A 14,280-nucleotide genomic window follows, 5' to 3' on the forward strand; every position below is an offset into this window, starting at 1 on the left:
GCTACACAAAACTAAACACTGGGGGAGCGGGGGAAGACGTTAGTGAACATATAACGACAGAGATTACACTAAACACTGAGTACTATGTGGGGGGGGGGGGGGGCGATAGTGGTGGGACAAGACAGTAGACAGAGACAGCACACAAGCAAGGATGGGGGGAAGGAGCAGAGGGACTAAGAGAAGGCGGTGGAAAAGAGATGGGTTTTGAGGCGGGAGTGGAAGACTGTGAGGGACTCTGATGTTCTGATTTCTTGGGGAAGGGCGTTCCAGAGTCTGGGAGCTGCCCGAGAGAAAGCTCTGTCCCCAAAGCTGCGGAGTTTGGACTTGGGGGTGGAAAGGAGGTCGGCTGAGGAGGATCTGAGGGACCGGGAGGGTTGGTAGGGGGAGAGGAGGTCTGTGAGGTAAGGGGGGGCCAGTTTATGAAGGGCTTTGTATCAGCAAATAGTATTAACAATTAACAGGGTTCCCACACCTTCTTAAACATCAAATTCAAAGACTTTCCTGGTCCAATTCCCTCAAATTCAGTAGTAGTTTGAGACATGGATGAAGGTTGATCACTGTTCCAACACTGAGAATTGTTATAATGAGGACTAGCAGGCTTTACAGAAACTCACAGACAGCAATTAAACATAGAGAGGCTTGAATGTGTGACCACTTCTCAACGCGGTGCTGTGTTAAACCTATTCAGTAACATTAAGTACAAAAATAACTTCAAAAATAACCAAAGTTTCCAAAAACGTTCAAGGCCTTGATCCTTTACCTCCAATTCACAAATTTTCAAAGATTTCAAGGACCTGTGGGAACCCTGAAATAAAATGTATTGTATAACAGAGCAAGTTAGTGGTAAAACACAAAGCACAAAGAGTAATAGAAATCATGAGTGTCGGGGGGAGGGGGGGGGGATCAGGCAGCGGTGACGTAAAAACCACGAGACCAAGCCAAGGCTAAAGTGTCTCCTGTCAGTCCTGCCGTGCAAAACCAGGTCACTCTTTGTCTTTTCACCAAGCATGCGAGTCCAGATCATCCAGCTGAGCTTAAAGTCAAGTCTGCTTAACACTGGCTGCTTGAGAAAACTGGTTTCTGGGGGGAAATTACCAGCTGACCCCACTGTGGTATGTAACCTCACACAGCAGCAGTCAGGCCCAAGTCAAAGAAACCATTAGATTATGCTGCTCACACTCAGAGAGCTCCTCACCTGTTGCAAACTCTTATTCTATTACATTGCGTAAAAACAAACAAACAATACTGAGACAACCATTGATAAGGTTTTCTTCTTTATTTTTATGAGACCTCATGCAATACAAGCTGTATCCATGTCCACATATCCAATGGAGTGCGATTGTTACACAATGTTATATACAAATTAATTTGACTCTTCCAACACTACACGCTTTGATTACTTGATTTAATGCTTTTGTCAACTATTACATGTATCCATTTTAAGCGCTATGATACTTTTTGAAAGAGGATTTGTACACAGGAGGCAGAGAAAATTTCACAAATCTTTCAGAAAACCTCAAATTAACACAAACCCTTAGGTATATAAAAACATGTAAAAAAAAAAATCAAAATTTCAAGACAACAGCATAATTGACTCTTCCAACACTACACGCTTTGATTACTTGATTTAATGCTTTTGTCAACTATTACATGTATCCATTTTAAGCGCTATGATACTTTTTGAAAGAGGATTTGTACACAGGAGGCAGAGAAAATTTCACAAATCTTTCAGAAAACCTCAAATTAACACAAACCATTAACACTAGGTATATAAAAACACATGTAAAAAAAAAAATCAAAATTTCAAAACAAAACAGCATAATGTGACAACAGCATACTTTTTTTTGTTTACATTTTCTGATAGAATTTATATAAGTTTTAGTTGTTTATCTTGATTGATAGCTTATTTACATTAAAAAATATATAGTATGGCCATCTGTCATATTACTGAATCAGCAATCCAACTAATGAGAGATGTGTGATTCTGTTCAGATGTCCAGACTGCTGGTGAGTCAGCACACCTGCAGATCAAGAGGTTTAACGGGAACCCTGGGCTGAAAAACGCCATACTGTTCTCTACATCTGGTGCGGCTACTTGTGTTTCCAACCCAAATATTTTTGCTCCTAGTCTGCAAAACTTTGGCTCAGACTGGCTGTGGTTTTCATGGGAGGGGTGTGCGAATAATAACCGCTCTGTCGTAGCCAGTGTGCGCGTGTAACAGCTGTCAAGGCTAGTTTGGAATAAGGCGAAACCGTTGAAGTGGTACTTTTAAGATCAGAGGTGGATAGTTAATAGTTACTGTCCTTGAGTACATTTTAAAAATACTAGTTTAAAAAAAAAAGTGTGTGGTCTACTTTTACTTGAGTACGTTTTTCTAGACGCATAAATACATTCTGTACCAATACATCCCATATCCCCAAATTTGGGTTGATAGCAAGGACTATGCCAATATTTAGATGTTCATTTTGGGAAGAGTATATAGTACATGTAAAAACTTGTCTCTTTTAGCTTGAGTGAGATACTCTTTTACTTAATTTTCTAGACAAAGTACTTGAACTTAAACTCCAAAGGGGTAAAATTGAACTTAAGTGCCAGCACTTCCACTTGTCTAAAATGTTTCAGTACTTTCCACCTGTCCTCTGTTCAGGTTAAGAGCATTAAAAAGAAAGAAAACACATATTTCTGTTTAAGGTCCATGGTTTGTTGGCAGTCTAAAGCAGTAAGCTGAGATGGGGTGGAGGTTGCTGACTAGGCTTCCTGGCTGCTCGCTCAAGAGGAAATGGGTGTCTGAGGTAAACTTGGACGTTTTCAAAGTTATTCACAAGAGAAGAGCTTGTACAGTTGTTGCTGAGCGTTATAATATGTGCCTGTTTGAACCACAATCCCACCGCAACTGACCAGACAGGAAAGCCAACTGAAACTGGGGGAAGGGGAACACGATTGTGCGTGGGACGGGGATATACGGTCAGGATTTCAGCCTTGTGCAAAAATATGGATGAAATTCCTGATCATCCATTAGGTTTAATGACAGATTTAAATCAATCTTAAAGTGCCTATGTAACAACAATCATGATTGGAAATCACCGTGGAGAACTCGAACACAAAAATCAAATGGCAACAAAACGACAGTCACAATGTAAACTACCGGTCAAACGAAATTTAAGTACAATCTCAAAGTGGGTTAGAAATATTCTCAGGGAGTAGGAAAAGCATTAGTGAACCTACACCACTACTGTAGCCTGACGTATAAAACAAGAGATATTTGGAATGTCCAGACAGATTTTTCCCTCACTTCCTTTTATACCGTATAAAAACGTCCACTTTGGTAATTGAGTTATTGACGAGGGTGCATACGATTTTTCATTTGATTGCTATAATGGCACAACCGCTAAGCGCAAAAGACAATACTGATGAGACATTTCTTATAAAAACCACCGTTTGAATAAATAATTTGCATAACCCTTATAATAACCATGCATTAAAAGACTTGATCCCAGTTTTGTGTTTGACTAAATAAAGAGTGACCGTCCCCCTGGAGGAGGTCACTTGCTCATTTGTCTAAAAGCTGACCAAACTAAGGAAGGACAGCCTATTAGAGCAGTGGTTCTCAAACTGTTTTACGCCAAGGACCCCTAAATTGTCATTGTGTTACTATGGATGGAATTATAGTGAACATAAATGATCCCCCTTTTGCTGGGGACCCCCTGCAACCCCCTCAAGGACCCCTGGGGGTCCCCGGACCCCACTATGAGAACCACTGTATTAGAGAAACTGCTCGCAGAAATGGCAACAGCACCAATGAAGTCACTGAGAAACAAACAAGTTAAAATGTCAAAACAATGAGCAGCGTTCTGCCTGTCGGGATCCGGGACGGTTGTGCCCCCTCACTGGAGCCGCAGAGCGCACTTGAGGAGCCAGAAGCAGCTGTTCCTGCAAGATCTCTCCCTCATTTTGCCCTTTTGTTAGCTGAAGCACCTTGTGAGAAGCTTTTGCAGCTAGATCAAGGCTGTTACAGTGCCTTATCCCCTGATTTGTGTCATCATGGACCAGGACCCAAAGCACCGTCGCAGGCCTACAGCCGATGGATCCTCCCATGAAAGTACTTCTATTTTAAAGAGCCTGGAGCCACGGGTGAGAGGCTAAACATCTCATCTGACCCCCAGGCTGAAAACGAAAACCTGTCTTATCCAAACTGGTTAAGGCAGGGTTTTACAAGGGATTAGTTTTCTGTGACTGCGACCGTACTACTCTCTCTCTAACTTCTAGTAGCATCAGTATCCTGGCGGCTACAAGCAAGCATGTTAGTTGGATAAGTAGGAGCAGGGGGAGCGGAGAGGCTTTAGGAATATGTACCCGGGGACACGGTCTCGTTAATGGGGTTAGACGGTGGTAGGAAGTGAGGGGCTGTCCGCCGCCTCTGCCTTCTGCTCCGGCGAGCAGCAGAGGAAGAGGCGGCTGCCCAGGCTCTTGAAAGCAAACCGAAAGTACATGATGTGACCCATGGCCACGAAGGAGACGGAGATGATGACCAGCAGGCCGAAGGCTTCGGGGTTGGGAGCCAGAATCACCATGATGAAGTGCAGCAGGTCTAAGAGGTAGTTCATGGAGTTCTGCACGCCGTTGATCACCCCCCGCTCCGATTCCATCACATTCTCTTGGATGAGCTGGGTCACTGTCAGGTCAAAGGACCACAGGCCTTCAGGGCAGATAGTGAGAGAGAGAGAGAGAGAGAGAGAGAGAGAGAGAGAGAGAGAGAGAGAGAGAGACAGACAGACAGACAGACAGAGAGAGAGAGAGAGAGAGAGAGAGACAGACAGACAGACAGAGAGAGAGAGAGATCAACAGTCATTCACAAAGTATTTTTACAGCCACATTAAAATGACTGTAGAAAACAATCTTTGGCTCCGGCTGTAATTATCAGGCAATATTATTGGCATCAAAGGTTGCCAATATTGCTCAAGATATGCATGGCAGATCCGAAGAGGCCGCCGCCTTTCCGCTTGATGCCGGAGATGAGTGTAAAAGTTCAACCTGTGGACCTGCTTTTACTCACCTGAGACAACCTTGGAAAGTCGTTATATATATACGGTATATGTATATATATATATATATAGATATATGCCTGCGCCAACAAGTGAGCAGTCGACATGCATGACTGTCCAGACTTTGACGTTTGAGCCAAATGTGAAGAAATTTCGCCACGGTGTTACTGAGATATGGCGTTACCGAGCTTGAAAATGGTGTTCGTGAGGTCACAGTGACCTTGACCTTTGACCACCAAAATCTAATCAGTCCATCCTTGAGAGAGTCCATCTGTGTGGAGTTTGCATGTTCTCCCCATGTTCGTGTGGGTTTTCTCCGGGTGCTCCGGTTTCCTCCCACCACCAAAAGACATGTATGTTAGGTTAAGACTCCTGTCAGTGCCCCTGACCAAGGCACTGGCAAAAGAGCTGGAGTTGGTCACCGGGCGCTGCACTGTGGCTGCCCACTGCTCCTAGTTCTAGGAAGGTTCCTAGTAGAGGATGGGTCAAATGCAGAGAATGAATTTCCCCATGGGGATAAATAAAGGATAACTTAACTTAACTTAACTTAACTTGAGTCCAAGTCGACGTTTGAGCCAAATTGTAACAAATTCCGCCAACCTATTCCTGAGATATCACGTTAAAGAGCTTGGAAATGGGGTTCGTGAGGTCACCGTGAGCTTAAACTTTGACCTTTAACCACCAAAATCTAATCGGTTTATCCTTGAGTCCAAGTGGACGTTTGAGGCAATTTAGAAGAAATTCCGTCAAGGCATTCCTGAGATATCATGTTAACGACCTTGAAAATGGCGTTCGAGAGGTCACAGTGACCTTGACCTTTGACCACCAAATTCTAATCAGTTCATCCTTGCGTCCAAGTTGAGCCAAATTGTAAGCAATTCTGTCAAGCCGTTCCTGAGATATTGCATTAACAAACTTGAGAATGACATTGGTGAGGTCACAGTGACCTTGAACTTTGACTTTTGACCACCAAAATGTAATCAGTTCATCCTTGAGTCCAAGTCGATGTTTGAGGCAAATTTGATGAAATTCCATCAAGGCGTCCCTCAAATATGGCGTTAATGAACATCGGACGGACGGACAACCCGAATCCATAATGCCTCCGGCCTGGCTATCTCGCCAGCGGAGGCATAAAAATAGCCTTATACAACAGTTACCTTCCAAAAGAAAATGAATTATACAACAAAGCCTGGATACTGTCATCCTTCCACCCCAGCCCCAAAAAATAAAAGAATATCCTCAGGTGAAATCTGAACCGTTTATCCCAGTGCTACATACTGAGCCATTTTTCTAGAGCGTAAATCAAGCTGTCTCTAGAACTGCTACTCACCAACTCGAGCAGCAATGACTCCAGCAAACAGCAGACTGACGGATATGTAGGACGACGCCCCCCCCGCCCCGGCCGGTGCAGCGGTGGCGTTCAGAGACGGGCTGCTGGTCGTCAGCATGCCGGTCAGGGTGTGCTCGGCCTCGGGCAGCGGGCTCTGCTCTCCAAACAGGTGGCTGACTATGTCCTGGAAGGGCCAGACGGTGAGGTCCAGGGGGCTTCCCTTGGCAAAGACGGACACCACACACAGCATGAGGCAGGACAGCTGGGCCACGCCCGAGAAGAAGCCCGTGCGAATCAGGCCGCACTTCTTGCGGACCCAGGTGAAGGCCACGGTGCCGCAGATGCCCGCGATGGCCGACGCGCCCATCAGCAGGCTAAGCACCGAGCCGTTGAGGCCCTGCGTGTAGGCGTAGCCCGTGGTGATGCAGTCAAAGCCCAGCACCGTCATGTAGAGGAAGGCCAGCGACATGCCGGCGAAGAAGATGTTCTGGTTGTAGTAGGACACCCACCCGGCCTTGAAGGTGCGCACAGGTTCGGCCACCTGGTAGCAGCAGCCACGCTGCTTGGGAGAGTCGGGCTTGGCCACCACCGAGGTTTCATTCATCAGAGGCTGAGACGACTCCTCAGGAACCTGGCCGTTCTCCAACTCTGCGAAAGGGCCGACGGAGGAAAAATAGAGGTTAGGATTCTGTCAAGACCGCCGCACAGGGCAGAGCGCCAAGCTCCATGAACCAAACACCCAATTTGTAAAGTTGGACTAAGACATTTCCATCAGGATTTCTTGTTTTTGCTCTGAACTCTCAAATACATTTAGTCTAAAATCAAACATCACAGTTCTTCTTAGCTATTTGGAGAGAGGTTTTTTTAGGAAGGACTGAGGTAGAATAAGCATGAACTGGCCCGCTACCTTTCTGGGCGCTGAGCTGTTTGAGCTCCTGGTCCTGCTGCTTCTGACCCGCTTTGACTGCCAGCGCCGGAGTCTTCTGGTAGACCTTCCACAGCAGAGCGTACTCCAGACACATGGAGCCCAGGTTCCAGCCCGAGATGAAGCCGCAGCCGATGAAGTGCGAGCCAAAGGACATAATCTGTCCCACCAGCATGGGAGCCAGGATGTTGGTCAGCTGGTCTATGATCCTCACTGTGGCGTTCATGTCTGTTTGACAGAAGGTACAGTACAGCGTATGAAGTTTTAACGCCAATGTCAACTTAACCAACTTCATGCCATGAAAAAAGAACAAAACAAAAAGATCAATGCACCTTAAAGCGCAAAACCAATATAACACTATAATCCTCTTATTTTGTCATTCTTACGTGAGCAAGATTTGTTAGCCCATGAATTTTGCTAATATCACAGCAGATTGATTTAAGGTCATCAAGTTCACAGCCTCCAGACAGCCAGTTATTGTCTAACCTTATTATATAAATATAAGGGGTAACTTCTGGGAATTGTTTTATTTTCGCTGTGTGAGAAAATCTGCTCAGCGGACGATCAAACCGGATGAACTTGTGAGGCCATAAAAATAAAGGCCAAAACGGGAGTGATTCAGCGAGGGTTCAAAGTTTGCCCCACTGAACAGAGCTGATAAGCGCTCATGTGAGGCCTAAATCGATTAGGAGCTGCTACAGGACGTGTAGCTGCTGTTGAGTCACTCACTGACCTGCCAACTTGCTGCTGTCCTGTCCCGCCACAACCACCACCCAGTCCCTCTGGATGGTGATGGAGGTCGCCGTGCTGGCCAGGTTGGCGATGTTGGCGATGGTGATCACCATGACGTAGCAGGCCGTCTGCAAAACCAAATCATTTTCTCTCTCATTTTGATGCTTTGCATAATGAATCTACAAATGAAGACTTAATCTAAAGTGACTAGTGTGCTCCTCTTTTTTTTTTTTACATTCAAATGTTATTGTTAAATTGAAATTGTCTCAATGTTGTATCAATAATCATATATGAACACATGCTGTGATATACACTCATACATTACACATTACATATTGTCCCTGTCAGGTTTAAAATGTAAATGTGAAAATCACCAAAATTGGAGATGCAAGGTGAAAACCTACCTTGCATCTCCAGTTTTTGTGGTTTTCACGTTTACATTTTGAATTGAAAAATCACATGCTTCTCTGTGGCTTGAGAAAATTCTCCAACTGTTTGTTTGTTTCCCATTCAAACCCTATAGAACAACAACAATGCATTGTCAACAATCCAAAAATAAGGCTGTTCCTGATAAGTGTACATTCTGGCCAGCGCCGAAATATAACCAAATACAATGAATGATCCAGCACTACAATAACCTCCAAATAAATCAGTGTCATTCCATGTAAAAAAAAAAAAAAAAAAAGGAAGAAAAAAACATATGGAGAGGGGGGTGGTCAACATTCTCTATGGAAAAATTACTTCTCAAAAGAAAGAATTGTTTTTAATGTGGTTGGGCATGGAAGCTAATCTAATCCTCAACATGTGACTTCAACTACAGCAGCAGGAAAGAAGTACTGGACCAAAGAGGGGGGGAGAAGCTGAGCATATTCTGTCTAGAAACGGCGAACACGAGAACGCTCGCCAGCCGAGGGCCAGCGATGACTGTCAAACAAACAAAACTGGGCCCGCTACTTTTGTTTGCGGCCTGTGTGATCAGTGTAGGGGCAGCTGCTCTGTCCACATCTCTCTCATGTGACGGGCCCAGAAGAACCTGCTGACTACACAGCCGCGAACAAGACACTCAATCTCCTGTTTCACCCCCACCTCCACAAACACTCAAATACCAGCCATCGCTCTCTCCCTCACGTGACGAAAGTCCCCCTTTCACCTCAAATCGAGGGCGTCCCGCAAAGCGAGAGGACTCCAACGCTGCGGGACGTTTCTCCCAACAGAAGGTCTTTTGTGTGTTTCAGATAACCCTGACAGCCTCGCATGACAGATAGAAACATGTCTGTCTGCATTCTGCAACCCGCCATGTCCGTTTTCCAAACAGCTTTTTGGGGGCGAAACACAATCTGACAGACTCTTAACTTTGGAAACAGGTTCAGGTGGAAATATTTGTGATGAAGGGCTTTCTTCTAAAAGCAACACAGCCCGACAAGCGTAAACAAGCCTTTTGCTGCTGCTTTTTCTTATGCAGCTTTTGACAATAAAGTGAGCGTTGGTGTTAAGGGTGTCAAAAATAATCGATTATAAGATGCATCGCGATGCGGACGTGCACAATTCTGCATCGATTCGCAAATGTCAAAAATCGATTATTAAAATAATAATAATAATAATAATAATAATAATAATAATAATAATAATAATAAAATAAAATATAATGGAAGTACATGCAGTTGTTTATTTTAATTATGGATCATAATACAATGCAATTCCAAATGCACTTTTATTTTAAAAGTAGCCACACAGTGAGAAAAAAGAAAGTGAGAAAAAATAAATCATGTATTCCGGAAAAAAGTGATGCATCGATTTAAGATGAATCGAGATGCATCGAGATGCATCGATAATCGTTATCGGATCGAATCATAGCCCTCTGAATCGTAATCAAATCGAATCGTGAGGCCAGTGAAGATTCACAGCCCTAGTTGGTGTGAATGTAGGTTAAACAGGCAGAGGTCTTCCAGGACGTGCGCAACACTCCACTGGCTGTAAAGCAGATTCAACACACTCCACTGGCTGTAAAGCAGATTCACGTGGAAGTCCATATCAGCAGTGGAAAACGGCCGTTTGAATCTGGGGTCAGAGTTCAGAGTGTTGTTGCACTTGAAGAAAGTAGGTAAACGATTTCACTGCAAATTCCCATGAGATTACATTTACCGGTACAGATGTAATGTGTGTGTGTGTGTGTGTGTGTGTGTGTGTGTGTGTGTGTGTGTGTGTGTGTGTGTGTGTGTGTGTGTGTGTGTGTGAGAGAGAGAGGGGATCTTACCAGAATCCATCCATTGTAATGGATGGCGAGCTGTTCTTTGAACTGGAAAACGACCATCAGGAGGATCCCACACAGGATGACGCAAACGTTCTGGACGACCAGCGAGGTCTGGGCCACTGGGAGGAAAGCGGGAGGACGCAGCATTAGGGCCAGAAATCGGATCAGAACCGATCTGTCCTGAGAAGCCAGTCCATTAGAGCTCTTCCACGGGCTGGTCGGACATATTTCGTGCTGCCTAATCTAATCTAATCTAATAGTGTCCCTGCCAAATTCCTCTGGATAAACATTCCAGGTGCGTTTAACTGCAGTGGTTTGGAGAATAACCCATTGATACCTGATGAAGCATTTGTGTGCGTATCCCTTTAAGACCGCGAACTGCGTTAACGCGGTTCGCGGTCGTATTTGATGTTTTTTCAAGTAGCTACTCTTTGGAAAGAAATTCATAGATTAGCATCAACTTTACAATGTATGTGCAACTAATTCAAAGCTATTAGATCAAAATGGCTTAAAGATAATGAACAACATTCAAATCGGGTGTGTTCAAACTTTTGCCTGGTCCAGAAAGTGCTGCATAGACAACTTTGACTTTCCACAATCAATATCTCGGTCTGTACAAGTGTTGTCACTTTACCAGGAGCTCAAATGACCTCGATCCTTCAACCACCGAGCGCTACAGTTGCCATTGATTTTGTGTTATCTAATCATTTCATAGAACCAGGTGCCACCTTTGGCAAAGCGTGTGACACACCACACCACGTCTTGGACTACATTAGTGAATGGGTGTTTACAACATGACACACACACACACACACACACACACACACACACACACACACACACACACACACACACACACACACACACACACACACACAGGACAGGGGGAACACTACCTTTCAGTCTAGGGTTTTTGTCCACCCAGTCCCCGATGATGGCCCCCAGCAGCAGCACGGACCCGGCCACCACCAGGCCATACACGGCCGTGAGCAGAAGGCTGTTCCCGTACAGCTCCACCAGGAACACGGCCACCGCAAAGTTCCACATGCGGTCACCCTGTGGTCAACACGCATATTTAGGTCAGACTGGTGCTGAAGGTTGGGTTAGTGGGAGAGTTGGATGTGTTTTGGGTGCTAGCTGCATTAATTATATGGACCCTATCTGCTTTCAAAGACTGTTATACAAGAGGAAAAACTGATAGACTCTTTTCTGTTCAGGATTAAGCCTATATTCACACTTTGAACTATTAAGATAACTATAAAAAGAATAGAATGGCGAGCTACAACTCTATAGTTATAGCTGTGTTATAGCTTAGTTGTAGTGTGAACACGGTCATTCTATTTAGTTATGATTTAAAATGTTTTTAAATTTATTTTTATAGTATAGTTTTAAGTATGAATGGACCCTTAACCATGGATTTGTGGAAACTATTCTTTGGGATTTGGGAGTGATGCTGTATACTAGGCTAGCATAGCAGTTTATGACTGTGAGAGAAAAGCATGTCGGGTGTTATAACAGTTACGTTATTTCAGTCCTAGTTTGACATGGAAAAGCTAGATTATGAGCATTTACAAATATACAAATATACAAATATACAAATGTGTCAATTAACATTAAACAGTGTACAGCCACTAATATATTAGGCTATTTATGTGAATTGTCATATTTCACTTACCCATGTTGACAGAGCATGCCCCATGTAAAGAAGGAATTTTGCTGATGTGAAGAAGTCTTGGACAGACCCTGTAAAGACAAAAATTCAAAGTGGGGGGGGGGGGGGGGGTTAAAAAAATAGCCTATTAACGGCGCTAATTTCCATGTTTTGTGCAGAATGTAAAGCATCAAAACCACTTGAAAAATGCGCATGCAATAAAACAATAACCTACCAGCGCATGTTTTCTTAGGCCCGTTATCCATTGTAAAGACGTCCAGAAAAAAATAACCAGGTCAATATTATTTGTAATATCCCCTTGTTTCGTAAAGGCGGTCGACGCGCTATAACACTGCATGTATCGGCGACACGCACGGCTTCTCTCCCTATCCTCCTTTCCAAACTTAGCTATCACTGTAGCTGAAGTTGGAAAGAAATGTTTTTAGCCTGGACGGCCGGTTAGAAGAGACAAAGCGATCAAAATGTATCGTGTGCCCCTCTGACTGCAGTGCTGCAGACTCGCTGCTGCCTTCAGGTCTTCACAGCTGCTCTGCTCTGCTCTGTGTTTACAATACGTCCATCCCGGATATATAGACCCTGTCAACATTGGAGCTGCGCGCGCATCGTGTAGGCAAAAAGCCGTGAGCCCAGCATTGACAGACAGAGAACTGTGTAAAAGCCCCCTGTCAGGACTGCTCTGTGCCCATCTGCAACACACAGTTAGATTTTAGTTTTAAAATGCAGTTCTCGGCTTACTACCACTGCTTATCGCCTAGTGATGAGCAATGTTATGCATCGAAATTAACGTTGGTTAATGGGATATGTCTTACAGAGTCTGTATGGGTATTACAGACCCCGTATGGGTCGCACTGGCGCTGTCAATTGGACAAGCCTAGTGGCCAGTGTGCATTCCTTTATAACTGGGGATAGCGTAGATAATTATTCTGTAACTTGCAAAGATATAGGCTATTGTTATGTTGATAATGCACACAACTCAATAATTACATTATGTAACGTTACTTGGTTGTTAACTAACGAGCGATGTGGCTGTTAGTAGGCAGATATGAAATGAGCGAGCACTGCAAAGTCGGGCAACGATTTCCTCTTTCGGCTTGCAACCAAAGACACCTACGGTTAGTGTAGAAAATGGTCCGTAATGGCCCACCATCAGGCCTGTTCTTGGGGCAATTGATGCCCACGAAGCAAGGCACCAACGACGTAATGATGCTGACACCGCCGTGACATCATCGATGATGATGTCAGAGTTCACCTGTGAGGTAATCAGCGATGTCAGACGGTCTAGGCTGACTGTGATGGCAGACTGACTTTATGAGGTCACCGATGATGTCATACCTCCCCGGACGCTGTGACATCACCATCATCCAAACCTCCTTACAGTTAGCATTAAAAGCAGTATGAGTTGACGGGATTTGGTAAAACTTTAGTCCTTGCTTTGTTGATAGTGTAACAGACTGTTCAGTGTTGTGTTGTGTTCTATTGCGTGTGTGCCAGGCTGTGTATGTTCCCTCGAGTTGCCTAGAACAGGATATGTGGGGAGAAGCTTGTTATAACGTTACAGCCTGGCTCTATCGTTTATTATTTTATTAACCAAGTGTGAGTAGGCGGACCCGAATACTCTGCTACAATAGCTTTCCGATTCTGGCATCGCACTGCACAAGACGAAGACATGTCTTGCTCGAATAGTTTCACAGGCACTGGAAAACTACTTGACAGGGCTGTGCGGAGTCTGTCTTTCTGCCTCCGTCTTGCGCATCGACGCTGCGTGATGTCAGTGTAACGTAGTCGTATAAGGGGTGGGCTGCTGTGACGTCACACTGGCCGTCACACTGGCCATTATTTACATTGGCTGGTAAACAAAGGGCCTGCACCCTCCATGCCTGCACCCTGCATGCCTGCACCCTCCATGCCTGCTGCACCCTGCACTGCTGCACACAGACCAGCTGTGACATGATTATAAGCTCTTGTGATCTGACTGTTTGAGTTTGGCTTTTCATGCTCCGCTGCATCCTGCAACCTCCTGCAACACACACACACACACACACACACACACATACACACAACTGCTGTAAATATGGATGTTAGTCACCGGCCTGCCTTGGTCGAATACAAATTCAAATGCATAACAGAATGGTCCAACAAATAAGGTGTGTGTGTGGGGGGCACGCGTGAATGCATGTGTTTTAATTACAGGAATGATGAGAAGCAATTACCACCAATCAATAGGCTAACTGATAAATGGGGTCCTTGATATGAAAAAGTTTGAGGATCACTGGGTTCTGGTATACTAGCGGAATCTACCTCTCCCCACACAAGACATGGAAGTATGT

General features: G+C 44.6%; 1 protein-coding gene across 1 annotated transcript; it reads right to left on the reverse strand.

Annotated features, from left to right (window-relative positions):
* Nucleotides 1–1,271: 1,271 nt before the first annotated feature.
* On the reverse strand, nucleotides 1,272–12,480 carry slc40a1 (solute carrier family 40 member 1). Its single transcript, XM_083638902.1, has 8 exons — nucleotides 12,168–12,480; nucleotides 11,957–12,024; nucleotides 11,178–11,337; nucleotides 10,285–10,400; nucleotides 8,032–8,158; nucleotides 7,281–7,526; nucleotides 6,374–7,021; nucleotides 1,272–4,697 (listed from the first exon to the last, which is right to left on the reverse strand). The coding sequence occupies exons 1-8, from the start codon at nucleotides 12,196–12,198 to the stop codon at nucleotides 4,381–4,383; spliced, it is 1,713 nt and encodes a 570-aa protein (XP_083495028.1). The 5' UTR covers nucleotides 12,199–12,480; the 3' UTR covers nucleotides 1,272–4,380.
* Between the last annotated feature and the right edge of the window lie 1,800 nt (nucleotides 12,481–14,280).

Source organism: Poromitra crassiceps, assembly GCF_964638095.1.
Source record: "Poromitra crassiceps genome assembly, chromosome: 6".
Classification (NCBI taxonomy): domain Eukaryota; kingdom Metazoa; phylum Chordata; class Actinopteri; order Beryciformes; family Melamphaidae; genus Poromitra; species Poromitra crassiceps.

Coding starts and splice junctions, on each gene's coding strand:
- slc40a1 (XM_083638902.1), bottom strand. CDS start 12,198: ATGGATAACGGGCCTAAGAAAACATGCGCTG. Junction 11,338..11,956: donor GGCATGCTCTGTCAACATGG/GTAAGTGAAATA, acceptor TGTTGACCACAG/GGTGACCGCATGTGGAACTT. Junction 10,401..11,177: donor CAAAAACCCTAGACTGAAAG/GTAGTGTTCCCC, acceptor CTTTCCTCCCAG/TGGCCCAGACCTCGCTGGTC.